Source organism: Athene cunicularia (genome assembly GCF_003259725.1).
Source record: "Athene cunicularia isolate RWA chromosome 8 unlocalized genomic scaffold, athCun1 chr8_part1, whole genome shotgun sequence".
NCBI classification, from domain to species: Eukaryota; Metazoa; Chordata; class Aves; order Strigiformes; family Strigidae; genus Athene; species Athene cunicularia.
This window is the reverse complement of record NW_020799109.1, coordinates 30,953,740-30,972,917: the sequence shown is the minus strand read 5'-3', so window position 1 is coordinate 30,972,917 and position 19,178 is coordinate 30,953,740. Positions and strand designations below refer to the sequence as shown.

At 50.9% G+C, this 19,178-nt stretch overlaps 1 protein-coding gene across 1 annotated transcript in view; it reads right to left on the bottom strand.

The window, feature by feature from the left end:
• ASTN1 (astrotactin 1) overlaps positions 1-19,178 on the bottom strand; it is a 57,664-nt gene that overhangs the window by 37,153 nt on the left and 1,333 nt on the right. The window contains exons 3-4 of the mRNA XM_026854018.1: positions 14,732-14,856; positions 12,203-12,401 (exon numbers count right to left, since the gene is read on the bottom strand). Coding sequence (XP_026709819.1) covers positions 12,203-12,401; positions 14,732-14,856 — 324 coding nt within the window. The remainder of the gene's footprint in view (positions 1-12,202; positions 12,402-14,731; positions 14,857-19,178) is intronic.

The following is a 19,178-nucleotide window of genomic DNA, read 5'->3' as shown; positions in this document are numbered from 1 at the left end:
GGGGGTGGGGGGGAAATCTGCATCAGGAACTAGGTTCATCCTCCAAAACTGATTTGATTAATCAAAAGAAACATTAGCCACAGTGAGTGAATTGGCAGATTGTTTCTGCTCAGCACGGGCCATATTTCTGGCAGTAATCAGTGTGCTCTGAGTGTCCCAAGCAGAGAGATGCTGAGATGTCCTCAATGCCACTGGGAAGCAAAACGTAAAGAAGTTAAAGCATCGAGGAAGCCAGAAGCACTTTTGAAATTCCCTCTAACTCCTGAGCTGCGTTTAGGAACACAGATCCCCTTTGAAAAGCCAGTCCTGGGAGCCGGGAGGGTTTGAAAAAGCAGATCTCCTCCTCTCCCACCTGGTCTTTATTCATGGGCTGAAAGGGGAAAACAGGCTTTCCTGCTTCCCCAACTCCCCACAGCTTCTCAACTTCAAATGAACCAGCTCAAATGGAAGAAAATATTCTCTCTGCACCTGCCTGCTAACATGAAATTAGGAGTAATTAAGGCAAGAGCTTTTATGCACAACAGGAACTCAACGTACTGACATTTGGAAAAATGTAAATACCATCATTTGCTCCATTGTAAAGAGTGAAAATAATAGATACTAAGTATATGACATTGTGACATTTAGAAAGCTGGAGTTAAAGATGTTTTCCCCCTGATCTGACATATCATTGAAAAAGCAGCACCCTTCAGCTCATTAATATTTGAGGAGGACTCCTTGATGGAAGTTATTTAAATGATTAATAGATTATAGTAAATTTAAGTCTTGAAATAGGTTGTCATAATTTCAAATTTATTTAAACAGGCTTATTTTTAAAAAGAAAAATGTATTTCAATAAAAAATTGATTCTTGTTTTAAAAGAGCACACAATTCAGCCACAGAGCCTGAGCACATTATCCTCTCCCACCAGGCATCACAAGACAACCCTGCAGCTGCATCACACACGTCAGAAGTGCTAGAAACGGAGGAAAACACCCCATAAGTCAACTGTCATCACCCCAAACTGTCAGGCTACGATCCCTCCATCACACCATAGGACAAGGCTGCTCCACCATCTCTGCTCCTGTCCCGGGCAGAGGTTCTTGAGGCAGCACCTGGATGAGTGAGCTTTAACTTTGGACCTCCTCCTCCTCCTCTCCTCGAAGGTCTTAGCAACACACCAGCTGCCCCTAGCCCACTCCATTTCGACTTGAAAAAATTATACATATAAATGCTTTCCTGTGAAGTTCTCCTGGAGTTTGGTTCAAACAAGATCAAGACCAAGACCAAGCTTCCTCCCTAACACAGCATCTCTTTGCTCTCCTCTCCCTGTCCAATGCATTCCACTTTTATCTTTGTCTTGCTTTCCAAGCAGACATCTGGTCACCCGGTGGGACATGCTACAGGGACCCATATAGCCAACATGGGCCATTTATCTGGATGCTGTAGGGGCTCAGCTCTGCCATGGGGCTGGCAGGTGCCAACTCTGCAGGCCAGCTCATACCACAGGGCCAGGAGACCCTAGAGGAGTTGGCAAAGAGGGCAGAAAGCCAAAAAAAAAAAAAAAAAAAAAAAAAAAAAAAAGTAGGTGGGAAAGGATAATTTCAAGTTCAAAGTTTGAAAAATATTGATGATAGGCCTGGTCCCTGCATGGCTTTCATTAAGGACATGGATATAAAGCCATTAGCACTAGTATTAACTTCTTGCACCTCTGTTAAAAAATAGCCTCTCTGAGTCAGGGGTTAATAACAGTAGGAGACCACTAATTAGACTGTGCCGTGTTCACCTGGTATCAGATGTGGCACAGGTCCTTTATATCTACAGAAGCAGCAGCCTCCAAAGATCCTGGATGATGCTTTTAACATAATGGCCGTGGCTGCTCCCCTCCCAGACCATCTGCGAGGGAAGGGGAGGGGGAAGGAAAGGTTGTAGAGAAGCACACAGGCGAGGACAAAAGTCTAGATGAAGTTGCTGAAGGTGGGTGGTTTTATACCCGCTTCATTACTGATCATCCCAAACAACCTCATCTCCCTAGGGACAGTCATCCCACCCAAAGCAAACCCAGTCCTTCTGGAGGCAACACCTCTGCCTCTCCCAATTCTGGGAGGCAACACTCCTGTCACAGACCACTTCTGCACCTGAGCTGGGGCAACCTTGAAACTGTGGCCCCCAAGCCTAATGCCAGCACAGACCCATTTCTGCACCCTCATAATCCTGCCAAGACCTGGCACTGTGGCCCACAAAAAGAGCAACTCTCCTTAAAAACACACACCAGCATCTAGATGGAAAAAAAAAATGGCAAAACAATTTTCCTTTACTTTTGGAAGCATTAATAGATTCCTCCGATTAGTCACATGAACTCTGCCATAATGCCAGTCTCTGCAGACTCATTTCATTCAGCAGAGCACAGATTTTGACTTGGACTTATATTTCCTTGTTAACATTTAAACCTGGCTTATTTTCCATCCGGAACCTGACTGTGTTTTTATTTAAGTTTCCCATTAGCTAAGGCTTTTGCTCCGTGTGTAAACATCACACATCCTTTAAAGAGCTCTGACTCAGCTAAAGCAAGCCCTGGCCTTGTACTTTTCCAAGGGTCTCCAATGTCTTAAGTAACTCAGACCTTCCCACCATGAGCCACTCGCACTCTCTGTTGGGACCTCAGGCCTTGATTCCTATCAATTCAGATGTCAAAATGCATATCCTAACATTTAACTCATTTTTACTTACAAGATTTTAGTGACACATCTTTCATGGGATAATATTAATGTTTTAATGAGCCCATTTGAAAAAATCACATTAATCACTGACTATCCATATTTTATTTGCATTTTTTCTCTTGTCTTCAATCTCGGGTAAAAAAATCAGCTCATTCTGTAGGTCATTCTGCCTTTTCAAGACAATCCAACTTTTCTATACCAGCAAACACAAACTTAATTTTATCTGTTAGGAACCTGCTTCACAGGAGAGGGCACCTTGGGCAAAATTTCCAAAAGATCCATAGACATGGGAGAACCTCAAGGCTCAAGGAAAAGGCATCCGCTGTATCTGGAGCCACTCTTTGGCTAGGTCAGAAACATCACCTCATCATGACATCTGCACGTGGGGCTGGTACACGTGAAGCCATTAGCCGTCATAGCAAAGGTGCCTTTGTTTTTAGCAAGGTCATCAACGACTTACATTTCAAAGCTGTAGCCATGCTTTACCCTTGAACTGTGACTTTTGTCCCGAATATGCCAGAGCCCTAATTCATCCCTTTCTTTAACAGCAAAACCCTCCATCACTCTGGGAATGACATTGTGCTGCATGGCCATTTCCAGAGTGAAGGACACTGATTCATCATTAATGGGTCTGAGTCGACTGGGTTTGCTCTGCAGCTGCTGACCTTACAACACGATGTGCCCCATTGCCTGGCTCTTTCCTGCAGACCCAAGGACGTGCCCAACCGCACCTGTGCACCATCCCCTCTGAGCTTATTTTTCTACCACGTTTGTCAATTTTGACAAAAGATGGGAAAAACAATGAGCAGACTGGGATATTCGCTGGTGTTTGATTTTCACTCCTGCTTTGTTAGTTTGGTCCCATCTGCCGTAACTGTGAACTACAGAGGAGATGTGGGAAGAGAGACAAATCCACCTCCTTGACCAACACTCAGTAGACATGGTCGAGTAAAAAAATCCCAAAGCCCCACACCATGACAGTGGGCAAAAGCAAAATAAAGAGAATATGTGACTACAAGATGCAGGGTTGATATATAAACCCCATAAAGGACCACATCTATAGTTGATATCCCAGCCTGAAATGCCATCATATGACCTCTTCCAGAGGGAAACCCAGGTCTCCACAGAAAGAGTCCAAATGATGGAGAAGCGCCCAGTCAGCCATGGAAAACTACTGCCCTGGCTAAATTGCCTCCCAGCAAATTGGTGAGATGGAGAGCACGAAACCCTCAGTGCAGATGGTACTCATCTACAAGCAGCAGAGGAGGACACCTGCTGAACTCCACCAACACAACAGCTATCACTCAGAAAGGGTGAGCAACTGAAGAAGCAAAATTTGGCAGAGGAGACCCCAATCTCTTAAAAAAGTTCTTGTGCATCATGGAAATTACAGACCAGTAATTCTACTTCTGCCCTGGACAAGTTTGTTAGAGGAACCAGTAGGTGTGTGGGTAAATATGGGTCACCCAACCCTGTAAGGCAGTAGATAAAGGTGATCCAGTTTGATGGACTCATTTCAAAGAGTTCTTGTCAAAATCCACCCTCAAAGTTTCCCAAAGTGCCAAAGTGGGGTTGGGATAAGAGGAAAGTCCTCTTGAAGCCCACCAGGCGTGGGAGGAGTAAGAGGTTAGTTTTCACAATGAAAGGAGGTTACCAAGAAGCCCCATAGAGATCATTGTCAGGACCTTGGCTGTTCAGAAATGCTCTGGAAGATGAGGCGAATGACAAAGTTGGTCACCAATGCTAAATTTAGTCTCCTCAAAGCTAAAGATGTGAAGTGCTGGAGGAAAGTGGGCAAGGAAGTGGGCAGGTGAAATTCAACTTTGGTGAAAGCAAGCTGATCTTGAATCCTGCAAGCAGTATTCAGGTCAGCCATCTCGTAACGGAGGAGGCAAAGCTTGGAAGGTTTGTAGGAGGGGTACAAAGCTGAGATGTTGCAAATGGCTTTGTGGAGAGGAGAAACCAACTGTGTTAGGAATCCTCAGCAAGGAAAACAAACAACTGAGCAGGGACATGATAAAAGCCTATAAAATCATGAAGCCAATGGAGCAGTGGGAAAGGCAATGATTATTCACTATTTCTCGCTTTGCAAGAATTAGGTTTGTAAAAACTAACAAAAGACTCTCTTTCATCCACCATATAGCATGAAAGCACTGAGAAAGGAACTGAATTCAGGGAAGACAGAACCAACAGTGGCTAACAAGCCAGACAGTCCAGAGGCAAATCCCAGCACAAGAAATCCCTGCAGCACAGACCTCAGCAGTAGGGAAAGGACCACACAATATACGTTGCGGTTTTAACTATTTTTTCCCCAATTATCAGCTACTTGCCATGGCTGGAGATGCCAAGGGACCACAAATCCACTGCCTCCAACACTGCATAGTCTCTTGGGGACAGAGGGTGGCTGCAAAACCAGGTAGGTGCTACTCAGGCCACCCCTGAAGGATGCATCCCGCATCCACGCGTCCCTTCAGGAGCGTCTGAGAACCTCTGCTCCTCCAGACACTGCCTCACTGGGGGAAGGAGACCCCAAGGCAGCTCCATCCCCTTGAGGTAGCCTCTCAGTGCCCAGCCAGCAACTCTCCCTCTTCAAACCCCAACCTTCCATGCTGTCAGACCCTACAGACCCAAGACACCTGTCAAGATTATCTTCAGCTTTCCAAGCCAGCCAGCCATTTTCACAGGGAGGCAAAGGGCTATTTATATCCATCATGGGCTGGCAGGGAAGGTAATGGCCGGCCACTGCAGCCCATCTGCCAGGCACTTAGTAAGACATTGGAGCATATCGTACTGGAGAGGTCAGGCAACGGCAGTGGTGGACAGGTGGGGGAGGCAGGGGGATGCATTACAGCGATGACATGGACTTCACTTCAAGGGTAAACTTCAGCTCACTCCTGCAGACTAATTTGTTTAAGTGCTCATTGCACTGAGGCCAAGAGGTCGGGAAAATTAGATGTTATTTTGAATTCTCAAGCTCAGCACGGGAAACGAGCATGGCTGCTTGTTCCTCATCTCCTGGGGGGAGAGCCAGAATCAGCCAGTCTTCTGGGACATGGGAGGGATGAAGTGGTCCTCCCAGGGAGTGAAACAGGACCAAAATAACCCTGTCCACTTTCCTGCCAACAGCAGGGCCAAGACTTTTTCCAAGAGGTGGTCCTCCTCTTCCTCCCACCTCCCCTGGGTTTGGGGGCAAGACAAATCCTCACCAGTGGCCCCACACCAGGATGGAGAAGGCATGCATAGGCTACTGCTGACTGCAGCCTAATGTCATAAACTCTTTGATTCTTAGGAGCCCTTGCCTGATTTCAAGCTCCATTTTCAAGTTTGTGGAGAGGCTTTGAAAGATAATGGGGAGAAGGCAAAAAAATGAAGCATGAAAGATGTAGAAGGGGAAAAAGTTAACTGTGCATCTTGAATTTATCACTTGTGGAAGAAGAGCTTGTCAAGAGGGCCAGAGACCAGCCAGTGCACAGTGATCAATGGGAGGACTTTTGGGTCTAGTCAAGCTTGTTTCAGATTTACAGGAACTGAATAGAGGCATAAATCTGTCGCCACCTGACAAAAATGGAGGTAATTAAATCTGCAGGTGTATATAATTGTCATATTGATGATCTATATAAATCAGCAGAGCCAGCAGAGGCACAAAGCACCACGTTGAGCATGGATCCTCCCTATGAGGAGCTGTTCACCCACCTGCCTGGCCAGGGGACAGCACTGGTGGGCACAGGACACAGCCCTGCAGACACCTCTCTCATCTGTGCAGACTTATCCATCACCACAGCCACCATGACCCTCTCCTCTGAGAGAGACCTTCTCCAGATTGCACCCATAGCCAGCAAAAGCAGCAGGACCCCCACCGATTTCAGTGGATGCCATTACCTGTGGCATCATCCTGGCTACTGCAAATTCTCCTGGGATATCAGGAGGATGAAGACGGGACCCCAGGTGTCAATATGCCTGACCATGGATGCTGCGGGGGGCTCTTTGCAGCCACTTTGAAGCCCCTAGCCCGAGTGCAAGTGGGGCACTGACTTGATCTTGTAGCAACGTTATTTTTTAAAATTTATTTTAACCTTTGTTATTCTGGGAACTTTGAAGACTAAGCTGCTCCAAGGCAGCTGCCTTTGTAGGAAGGACATAAAGTGCAGAGTTGGGATTTGAAAGAGGGGGGAAAATAAGGAGGGGAAGAAACGGCGCTTCACAGCTGAAATCTACAAAAGCTCCTTCACCATTTCACCCAAATCCAAACAAACCCACCCTGGGAGTATATCAGGGTTCTTTTATCAGCAGCTACAGGAAATCTGGATGCAAAGCAACCACAGTGTCTTCCATTTATTTAACACTGCGACCCAGCAAAACCTCAAAGACCTTTGCAGACCTGCATCTCCCCTCCTACCACTCAGCGGGACACCCCTCAGTCCTCGGGGTGGCTGCAGAGCATGCTTCCTAGCTGCCGCAGCTCAGTCCCACTCCTGCCATGTGTGTCAGTGCCACAGGGACACATTTCTTTCTGCCATGCCAGGAGGAACACGAGGGAAAGCTTACCCATCATCTTTGCCAGCCAAGCCCCTTGCACGTGCCTGCGGGCCAACCTCTCTTCCCAGGTTGAGTGTTACATACGTGAAGCAATTGGATAATTAAAAATTAAGCAAGAGCTTCTGCATTGCAGTCCAAATTATGTAACACTGCTCTTCGGTTTCAGCACCCATCAGCTTTAATGCGATCACACGGCAGCACGGCCCTGCCTGTATTTACCTGCCTGTCTTTCCAGGCAGCGCCTGCACCATTGGTAGGGAAAAGGAAACTCCAGTGTCATAACCACGGGCAGAAAGTTCCTGTGAGCTTGCATGGGGGGAAAAAAAAGGAGGAAAATCTGAATTTCTTAGTCCAGTGCTGAAATCTGAGATGGCCAGAAAAAAAAGGGGATGGAGCCAGGATGCTCCAGCCCAGACAAGTGCTGAGGGTCCTCCCAGCCAGGACAACACACCTGTGACCATGACTGGGGCATTTCTGAGCGAGGGGCTGCTGCCTCTTGCTCCTCCTGTGCCAAAGGGAAGCAGTATCCCATTTTAGCAAATAGGTAGCATTTTTGTAAGCAAACAAAATTAAATTGAGGCAAGGAGTGAGCTGCATTTTCAGTATCTCGAAGAGCCCTACCAGACTCTGAGCACCAGGCAACTGCAAACTCCTGCATTCACAGCCACATCTTTGCTTTAATCCCACAGGCTCTGGCTGTGGCTGAGACCAGGGCTTGGTGAGCCAGCCTGACACCTCCTTCCTTTCTTGGCCAGAAACCCATGGAACACACAGCCATGGCCCTTGCAGTGTTATTCCCAGGACATGGATGCTGCCACCAGGTGTGAAACCAGCCATGAATTCCTGCAGCTATTAGCTCCAAAGGGCACTTCACTGGGCTCCATGCATGGCGGTTTCAAGAAGCCACGAGGTATGGGGTGGCTTACACCCATGGCGAGTGGTTCTGCCAGTACCCTCCATCACTGCTCCTATAGCCCCTTGGCTTTCTCGTGGTCCCTCCAGTTATTTTCTACCACCTGCCATTGTACCGCTCCTTGCCCCTCATGGTCCTTCTTTTCCTGTCCTCCCTCCATCACCCTGATGCTCTCCCACTGCTTGGCACAGCTGTGTTTCACACACTTTCTTCCCACGGCACGTGAAAAGCCCTTTTTCCCTGACGCTGAGCTTTAATTACAAGGAGGACAGATCCAGCCCGGGCTGACCACGCCATCACGATCCCATGGGGAGATGTGTAACACCTCCATCCCAGGAACCTCTGCATCCCTCACAGCTCTCAGCCCCAGCACCTGTGGGACACTCCTTCACCCCAATTTGTGCTGGCCAGCATGGGGGGACTGCAGGAGGATGCTTGGGGTGGGCAGGTTGAGGCTGAGTCCTCCAGCTGTTAACCAGCCACTTGCCTTACTTGACAAGTAAGGAAGGAGGAAAACGTGATACTAAAAAGCTGTGGAAGCCAGCCCAGGTCCAAGGTTGACTAAGCAGACTCAAGGCATGCAATGTGCTCCCCTCCCCAGCTCATAGGCATTTCCATCATCCATGGAGGAGGCTGAGCTATTTCTCCTGCCCACTAGGTCTGAGCATGCCAGGAGCACCACGCACCCAGGAAGAGAGCAGCTCCTGCTGAAAACCTGATAAAATTGGTTTGATTTTTCCCTTGAAGGATGTTTCAGGCACTGTCTTGCTTGCAGACGCTCAGACATGCATCCCAGCCTGGCTAAAAAAGCTGAGCCTTAGCATAAGCTGGGACGAGACCCCTGCAGCTCCCATCTCACTGGTCTGCAGAGACATTTCTAATCCCCCCCCAATTCTTGTGCCACATGTGTCATGTCTGCAAAGACAAACTCCCTGGCTTATCCCTTTAGCCAGCAGCTCCACAACAGCATGACAGCTCTCAAGTCCCATTGCTGCTCCTCTCCAGAGCTCTTCCTAAAAGTGGCAAGAGCCAGAACCCAGCTATTTCTGGCTGAGCAACACAGGAAAGGTTGGGGAGATGCAGCTCTGGGATGGGAAAACAGCTCTGCACCGGCACGACCACCACAAGGAAAGCAGCACCAAGAGGAGCTTGAGACCAGCCTGGGGCAGTGGCAGGCACAGTGGGCTCTCTGGTCCCAATATGACATTTCCAGATTTTTCAGCAGCTGTGGACACTGGGGACATCATTAGGGGAGAGGACGGGCTGAGAGCACCACAGCAATTTAAAGTCTGTGCTGAGCTGGACTAAGCCCCCCTGGGAACCTGCGGCTATGGCTGCAAAGTAGACCCTGACAAGAAAATTCGGGAGAAGGATGCCTCCTCTCCCAGGCACCTCCCCTCACCCACTGAAGTCTATCTCTACAGAAGCCTCCCTGCCACGACGCTGCCCTTCTCAGCAGGAGAAAGGGCACTATCTCCTGATGCCACACACATAAAGACAAATCACCCTGACCTGCGCTGAGCTGCCCGTCCCCACGCCAGAGCTGTGCCCTGTAGCTGTTTCCCATATCCTCATTCCTCCCTCAGTGCCCCTAAGCCTTTGCTCGCACCAACCCCCACCCCAAACCCTCCATCTAGGGAGCTAGGAAAGAGGACTTTTAAGCCTTAAGCTACCTCTTCTAAAAAAACACCTTGATTCTTCCTCCATGGTGGAGAAAACCCATTACCAGAGGGCATTTGGTGGCTGCAGGGCAGCAGCACTGGGAAGTACTGTGAGCCCACCGGCCCAGGCAGCTGGTTCCCAGCACCGTGCCCTCCCTCTCTTGCTCCCCTTGGGATGCTCAAATTAATTGCCATGTCTCCTGGAGCTTTTAGCTGGAACAAATAAAAGAAAAAGGGGGGGGTGCCAAAACCCATAATAAGGTCTACAGTTCCTCTGAGCTACAAGGGCTGCTTTAAATTTCGGGTTTTTTTCTTTTTTTTTATTTTCATTTGAAGGAGGTTTCCATGGCAACTGTCTCCCATCACACAAGAGCCTGTCCCCAGGATATTTCGGGGCTGCTTTCCCAGGCAGCCACTCTGTTGTGACGGTGACATCGGGGACAGATTTTTTGGCAGGGGAGGAGGGTAGAGGTGCATAAGAAAGGAACAGGAGGTGCTTCCTCAAAAACCAAGGTCAAGGTCTTGCCTGTACCTAGTTTCCCCCGCCTATCAGGAGACCTCCATCCCAAGAGGCTCCAGCAGCCAGGCAATGGCTTTGCTTGGACTGCAGACCCAATTCAGGGAGAACTCTAGAGGTAACACAGCCCTTGTTACCAAGCAGAAGTGCTGTGCCCCAGCAAGGGCATGGGGAAGGTATCCTTAATATCTCCTGTCACCTTCTCAACTTCTTTCTTCCACCAGGTTAGTTTTCAGCTGGATCAACTCCCCACAGAACCAAAGCCAGATCTCTGCATCCCCCATAGCTGCTTGCTCTGCTACGCTCGTTAGTCATCCTAATTACTGAAATGCCTCAGAGCCAGCCAGGAAAGGGATGGTTCCTCCTCTTGCATCAGGGCTGTGGATCCCAAACTTCTGTGACCAATGTGCCATCACCAAATAGAAGGTGCCTCATGGATCCTTTACACCTCCTTCAGTTATAAATGGTGAAAAAAGCCCCTGCCCATTCCCCAGCAGACCTCAGGCTCTGCAGACAGGACACGGCAGAGGAGACAGTCTCAAACCCCTGCCTAAGCCCATCACCAGCAAACGAAGCCCCATAACAAAGCAAAGCATGGGGTCAGTTTAGACCACATCCCAGACCAGACCACAAAGAGCCCAGTGCCAGTGCTGCGGGGTGAACATCCATCCCAAGCATCCCCCAGATGCAGGGCAGCAAAATGTGATCAGAATACCAACATGGCACATGGGAGCAGAGGATGCTCTCCTCCAGGCCCTTTCTCAGCGTTAAGATGTAGCGGGACAGCCAGAACCTGACAATCAAAAATCTTCCCTTATCTAGACAAATCCCCCAGCCTTCAGAGCACTGCTGCTTGGGGTGAGCTGCTGGCCACAGCCAGGCTAGCTGTAGAGAAGCCAGAGCCTGGCAATTTGCAAGTAAAAAGACAACCAGTCTTAAATGACAGCACCATCACCATCCAGAAGCTACCTTAATCCCACCAGGCAAAAAAATACCTTCATTTGAAGGACTGCTCTGAAGTAAGCCTCCAAGCTTAGCCGGCTAAGCAACAATAAAATAATAAATAAAATAAAATAAAATAAAATAAAATAAAATAAAATAAAATAAAATAAAATAAAATAAAATAAAATAAAATAAAATAAAATAAAATAAAATAAAATAAAATAAAATAAAATAAAATAGTAGAAAATAGGATGTGGCCCAGGAGCAAATGCCACTGGCATAGGGAGAGAAGGGCAGGTGAGATAGCAGTATCAAGGAGGCATGTGGCTGCCTTAGGGTCCCCTCCACCACTGAAACTAGAGCCAGTTCCAGGGGGTAAAGCATGCCTACAGAGCTATGGGGGTCTCTGAGGAGTGTCCATGCACTGGGACAGGTTTCAGGGTGGGAATGAGAGCAAGCCTGAGCATCTCTGCCAGGATGCAGTCTGAGAAGTTAAGGCTGGGAGTGATTAAAAGGAGCTGGGAGCATCACTCTGTCCAGCCAAAACAGGGGTCCAGGCCCCCTACAGCCCCCTCGGCTGAACATTGGTCCTCTGCCCACCCTGCCAGGTGCTGCCAGACCCTGGTACCCCGCACTGAAATGCCAAGCAGCCCCACGGCCTGCTCCCCCCACCACTTTCTGGGTCAGTGAGATCCCCTCCCAGCCCCGCTGCCGCTGGAGCCAGCTGGATGCACGGTTGCTGTGGCAACGGGTTCCCAGAGACGAAATCCCTATTTTTTTTTTTTTCCCTTAGTTAAGAAAAAATATACAAGAAGCCCTCTACATCTGCTGTGCCTCCACTCCCAGTAAGAGAGCGGATTGACAATGGGCACAACATGGAGGCAAGGTGTCCTGAGATTTGGTCACCCCAGTTCAGCCATGGGGGACCCTGTACTTCTCTCAGGGATGCTGCCCACCTTCCTGCAGCATTTTCCACCCCGGCTGCTGGGTTTTAAGGACTGTCCCTGCTTGTAGCTGAGGCTGGTGCTGGTCTCCACCTCCTGGAGGAGGGTGTGTGACCAGGCATGGGGGTGCCCTCGGTGCTTCCGTGGCTCTGAGAAGGTCACCTTGCCCATTCTGGCCCCCTCCTTCAGCTGGAAAAGGATGTGGAGAAGTCAGGTTTATATCGCATGGCCAAGAGCAAGGGCAGGAGCAGGGTCCCACCAGTGATTTGCACCCAAGCACTGTTAGATGAGCCTGTCCCGTCCCACCAGTTGCTCCAGGGCAGGTCCAGGGCGGGATACATCCCTTGGCAGGTCCCTCTCTGTTTGCTGGAAGTTCTGCAAGCCCTCAGACCTTGGCAGCACCCTTTGGGGCATGCTGGCCTCTGCTGCCAGCACCCAAGAGGACACCTCCAGTGCGAAAAGCAAGCACCAAAGCATCAGAGGGGGAAGGAGATGCAGCAGCACTGAGGTCTTAGTGATGGGCTGGGTTTGATGAAGAAAAAAGAAGGAGGCAAGCGATGTGGAGTGAAGCATCTCATAGCACAGACTGGACAATCAGCAGTGTTCTGGGTACTACGGACAATGTCCCATCACCAGCACCAACCACTCCAGGAGGGCATAGGAAGAAGAAGGCACCCCTGGATTTGTGGGGGGTATAAACCCCAAAGCATCCATCTCAAATTCACCCCACAGTGATGGGAAGTGGTTAGGATCCTGGCCAGGAGATCAGCTGCTGGCAGCAGAAGGGAATTAAGTGCATCCCACTGCCAGGGCGGGTTTTGCCAGCAGGCAGGAGGACTGCCAAGATGGAGTGTTTCAGGGTCCCTTCCCCATCGCAGGTCGTGGCATGGGTGCATCGGGACCCCCTGGCGAAGCACCTGGCTGCCCTCCAAGCTACCCAGTGGGGAGATGTCAGCAGCCACCCCCTTGACCAGGCACGCCGGAGCATAGATCATACCACCAGGTTTCAGTGCATGTGACAGTGTCCAGGATCAAAGCCAAGTTCAATTAATGGCTCACAATCTTATTAGAGGAATTATTTCAGGATCTTGAGTAAAAGTCCGATATATCCACTCCATTCCATTAGTCAGGCTCATTTAGTAATTCAATCAATCTAAGCAAGGCAATTGAGCTCCTCTGGTATAATTTAACTTGGTTATTCTCTAGGTACTTAAGAATTTCTTAATATTTGCTCCATTATTTTGCCATTACACCTATTTCCAGGTGCAAGGTTCGCACCAGAACGATGCTGTGGATCCCACAGTGGGACCAGCCCCACTGCAGCCCTCTGCCATGCCCCGGCTTCATGGGCTGGGGACACGTGACAGGGAAGGGGGGGTCCAGTGGTGATATGGGGGTGCCCTTGACTCCCTTGGAAATGAAGTTGAGCTGAGGACCAGTAATGCCACACCCTGAGCCCCCCTTTGCTACCACAGACAGCTGGGAACAAAAACCTGTCCTTTGGGACCCACCACCAGCACCCAGACCTGGGTGAGAGAAGCAGGGCCAAGCAACCCCCAACCAAAACCCAATGGGATGCTCTTCCCATTTGACATGGAAGTGGGGAAAAAAAAGGTATAAGACAACCCTGCAGCCTCTTAGCTCCAGCTTCCCTCCTCCAAGACCATTTAGGAGCCAGGGGTGAGGGTAGGTGGCAGGGGAACCACCTCCAGCAGTCTGCAGCAGTGCACAGACACGTGGATGAGAGCTGACGGGTGTCACATGTCACCACCTTCCCACAGAGCCTGGAAGGAGAGCTGGGGTGGGCAGGTGTGCCGGCAGCCCATCATCCCAATTAGTGGCAGCCTGTACCCCCAACGGTGGTCTGCCTAACATCCCCATGACCCTCCATGCCATCCCATTATTAACCCAGGGAAGTCATGGTCAGAGCATCCATCAGCACAGCCAAGAGCTTAGCTGAGATTAAAAAAAAAATTATTAGATATTTCAGGGAGATATTCAAGAGCAGTTAAATATGCCCAACTCATCGGTGCCTTTGAAAAATCTCACCCCTCTAAAAAATTAGAATTGATTTTGTATTTAAAAAGGAATCTATTTAATTTAAAAGTAAGATAATTTGAAATCATGACAGCTTGTATTAAGACCGAAGTTTATGATAATCTATTAAAGTCATTGAAGTTAAGAACCTTCTCCCATCCTCTGCTGCCAAGGCTCCCATGAGGACGACAGGGAGCAGGGAAAGTTGGGGGGTGAGGGGCTGTGCTGCCCCCGTTTCAAGGCACAGCAGCTGGGCTGGAAAACAGTGAGGCAGAAAAAAAATCCTTCAGCTCCTCCACACTCAGAGAAAAAAAAAAAAAAAAAAAAGGACATGACAAACCATCCGGTATTTTAAGATCTTGAATTATCCAGTGTCCAGAAAGCACGGGTTCGACCCATCGGCTGTTTTCTTATTCCCTGAGTCCATTTTATGCACAAAACTGCATTTCAATACTTCACTTCTCAAATATCTAGTGCGTTACTTGGGCAAAGGAGTCAAAGATGCCGTCTTTCACGCATTTTTTAATTGCATCTTGAATCTCCGCCAAGCCTGAGGGGCCATGGGAAGCCAGGATGCTAATAAATACCCTGCTCACCGGTTTGTAACCTGTGAAGGATGGGGCCCAAAAAAATTAGCAACCCACAGGAGTGTGAATCCAGTTAATGACATATCAAATGTGGCTGGATGCTGCAAACCAAGCAGCGAGGAAGAAGGGGGTGTGAAGGTTAGTGGACAGGGAATATTGAGCTGCTAATTAGCGTTTCTTAATGGACAGTGACCAGCAACACTCAGCCTCCCTTCAGGAAAAAATACAAAACTAATGCAACAAACACAAAATGAGATGAAAGGACACCATCTCAAATGGAGGTTTCCTTGATTTAAAGCAGGATGAAACCGGGTGATTTTAAATGCAGGCAGCCTGGCGCGCACCAGCGAGCAGCCCCAACCCTGCTCCCACGCCCTGGCTGCTTCCCAAAAATTCAGGAGGTGGGAAAAAACCCTGCAGCAAAACGGGGGGATGGTGCTGGAGTCCCTTTGAGGACATGCATATAACACACAGTTGTGTGGGGTTTTATGGGTACGAGCACAAAAGGCGATGCACGTGGGGACCGCGTGCACCGAGCTGCTCCCGAGCAAACATGGGCAGCGAGGCAGCACATGCACAAGGAGGCGGCCGGCGCAATTACAACATGCTCTGTTCGTTAGTAAAGGGAGCTACAAAGAAGCTGAAAGCCCTGTCCAAGCGCCTCTCCTCACCATAAACCAGGGGTAATAATCCCCAAAACTATCCCTCTGCTTTCAGAGGAACGTGGGAGCAGCCTTGAGATTGACAGGTTTGGGAGGGCTGACCACAGACACACTCGACTCATCCAGCTCTGGCACTGGGATGGCCACAAGGGGGGATGAGACCCAAAAATGGTGTATGCAGAGCAGGCACAAGCAATGCCTCACCCTCTCAGGTAAAGATAAATATAAAGCTAAAGCCATGGGGCAGCAGGTCAAGGCAAGCCAAAGCCAGCGTGTCGCCTAGACCCCTGGCTGAGCCCCCCGCAGCTCACCACTACCCACAGTGGGGAGAAGTAAACACATGAGGGGACAGATTCCAGTCCCACACATGACTTTCCCACTGTCCCCTGCAGACCCTGAGGTTGGGCAGAAAGCCCCTGGACCCCCACTGTCTCTCTTGGCACAGGTGAACCCCAGCAAAGCTTGGTTTAGGAGGGTCCCCAACGACCCTGCCACACCACCCATCAGCAGCAAGGGGATGCCCACAACCTCTGCACTCATCATTAAGTGGATTATGTTACCAGAGCATCTCATCAGGGTTGGGGAGTGATAGCCAGTTTTGGGGTGCCCAGTTCAACACACACCCCTGGTACCCCATTTTTAGCAACATACATGGCGCTCCAAAGACTCTAGCACATCTGCAGCTGGGGGAGAAATCTTGACCCAAGTGCCCATCGGTGGATTGCCCGGCTTGGCCACCACGCAGGGAGGTGCCATCAAGGCAGGGGAAACTGCACACACCGCTTTCCACAAACACTTGCCATGCTTGAAAAGCACTTGAATTATTTAGGGGGTGTTTGGGGAGGAGAGCCAGGGCTGGAGGTGGAATGACACTCAGATACCCTTTGGCTCGCTGATCCTGTCCCATTCCTGGATGCTCCCCTCACCCCTTCTCCTGTCTCAGTCACCTCCCGCATGCTCCCATCATCTTCGTGGGGAAACTGAGGCACAGAGAACCTCAAGTGAGCTGCTTGAGAGACTATGTGGCAGAGTCAAGGTGCCACTGCCAGGATCACCCATGGAGCACTGCCTGACCTTCACAGTGCTCAAAGCCCACAGCCAGGCCCTCCCCAGCCCGTGGGCAGCACCCTGAGGTCCGGTCCAAGTCCCCATCAACCAGCAGGGCAGCTCCCCTCCCCTCAGAAACCCCTTCCCTGGACACAGGCCCTGGATCCAAAAACCAGAAAGAAGAGAAGGAGCAGTCACCCAGCTCTCTCCCCAGTAGCGATACCCTGAACCGGACCTGGCTCACAGACACAGAGGTGGGTGTGAGGATTATCCACTGCTCAAACACTTTATTGTCAATTCAAACACAACAAGGTGGGTGCAATTAATGGGTCTGGGGTCTGCCAGAGATGGTGCAACTGTGTGAAGCCAGGTTCCTAGAAGGATGCTCAAACACACCTTCCAGCCCATCCACGAGGGCTTGTGGAATCACAAACAGCTGCTGACACCTGTTCCATGCACTGGCTCAACGAAGCCACATCCCCACCGAGTGCGCAGCACCAGCAGTGACACTCTCTGCCCCGTGGATTTCCTCGGCTGGGGGCTCTCCATCTCCAGAGGATGAAGCCACTTAGTTACCAAGTCTGGGTCTTGCAAGACCTCTATGCACTTTTGGCCTTCTGGCATGCAAAAGTGGTCCCCACACTCACAGTAGTAATCGTAACACCACCACCCACACACGGCAGAGCAGCACAACAACAATAATAATACCCACACATGGCAAAGTGTCCGTCCACTTTCAAAGCAAGCCCTTCTCTCCTGGGAGGGATGGAGGGAGCTGTAACATGGCATTTCCCTGGAGTCACCAAGCCAAAATCCTGGCAAACAGGGCCCACCCTCCTGCCAGCCCAGCCACAGCATCCCAGGTGGGGAGACTTCTACTGGGACCACCTCTGTGTCTCCACAGCCCAAACCCCTGAGTGCTGGGGGGGCTGCACACCCACAGGCTCGCGTGGGACTGATGTATGAGGCAGCAATACTCAGGAGACCCCAGTCACCACTGGGACATTGGGGTGTGCCAACCCGGGACCAGATGTCCCTGTATCTGTCCGGTGGCAGTCAGCAGAAGGGGGTGAAAGCAAACCCCTGCCTAGCATCACCAGTGCAAACCCCGGGTGCAGCGGCTCTGTCAGGGTGGGTGGGTGCTCTCCTGTGCTGCCCCATGTATCGCACCTCGAGGATTTGAAAATTCCCTGGTGAAATCCCCACAATACCAGCTGAGGCCATGCCTGGGGCTCTCAACCTGAGCAGCACCATGCAGCCCTGCCTAGATCACCCAGATGCTCCCCGCCAGCAGCACTCCAGGTGCCGGGGCGCATCGGGGTCTGGTTCCCTGGGAACAGGTCCAAAAGGGGCAGAGGACAAGCTCCTGTCGCCTTTGGGGTGTCAAGGTGGCGCGGGGCTGGCGGCCATGACTGCGCGTCCCCCTGCATCCGCCTCGCTGCCGCCCTGTTGCCACAGCAACGCTCTCTGGCGGAGCAGCATCCCTCAGCACAGGGCTTGAACCGGAGGACCGGGGGGCAGCACAGCCTGCTACCCCCTCCCTGCATGGCTCCCCGTCCTTGAGCAAACCATCTGTGGGTGTCCCCACATACCCCACCACTCCACCCTGCCACAGCATCAGCAGCCCCCGCCTGCCTCTGCCTTTCTCACAGGAGAAGGGGGATGCCCACGCAGCAGTGAGCACTGCCCTGAGCCCACACAGCACCTGGGACCAGGGTCTTTTTTGCACACAGAGAGGTCTGGGGCCCATGGAGGTGATGAGTGGGGTCACCACTCTGCCCGCACACAAGGGTGGCACACAGGGGCAATGCCACACAAAGCAACTCACCAGTGCCTCATTTTTGGGTCAACATCCAGACATGGGTGGCATTTTAAAAACTTCACAGGGTGCCCAGGGTGCTGCAGGAGCAGCGATGGACTAGCAAAGCTTGCAGGTGTGTGCAGCCACCGTGGGGCAGTTAGGAAAGCAATGATCGCTCCTGCCCAGGGTGGGGGGTTACATGCAGGTCAGAAACTGTCATTCTGCACAAATATCACTAAAAATTAAAATCTCAGCGACTTGCTCCAGGTGGTGCGAAGGGAAGTGTGTCCCTGCACACAAGTGGTAAAGGCCTTGCTCTGATCCCAGCATGAACAAGGGAGAATATCACTGGCTTTTGGGGGGATGAAGGCTGTAAGCAGCCCATCAGATTTGCACAGATGAGCCTCACGCAGTGGGTGAAGCGCAGAGGCCTGGCTAGAGCGGGTGGAAACCACCTGGAGCAGGCCAAAGCCTAAAAACTGGGGGCAGGAGGACTGGAGACGGCACACACAGGTGGGATGGGAAACGCTGGGTGCTGAAGTATTTTTCCACCAGGCCGCGGGAAAGGTGATTCCTCTCGGGGTCAGACAAAGCAGAACCCCCCCACCTCCAGCCAGGCACGCTGGAAGCTGACTGCGGGCCTCCCGCCAGCGCGAACTGCCGGTGGCCGTGCACCAAGCTGGAGACAAGCCCCGCGATGCCAGCCCGGGGATGCACCGAGCGCCCAGGGCCTGCAGCATCTCCACGGGCAGCCAGCCCGGCGCTGCGGCCAGGGCTGCAGGGCTGCAGCGGCGTCAACCGGCCCCGGGGGCAGAGAAGCCGCAGGTTCCCC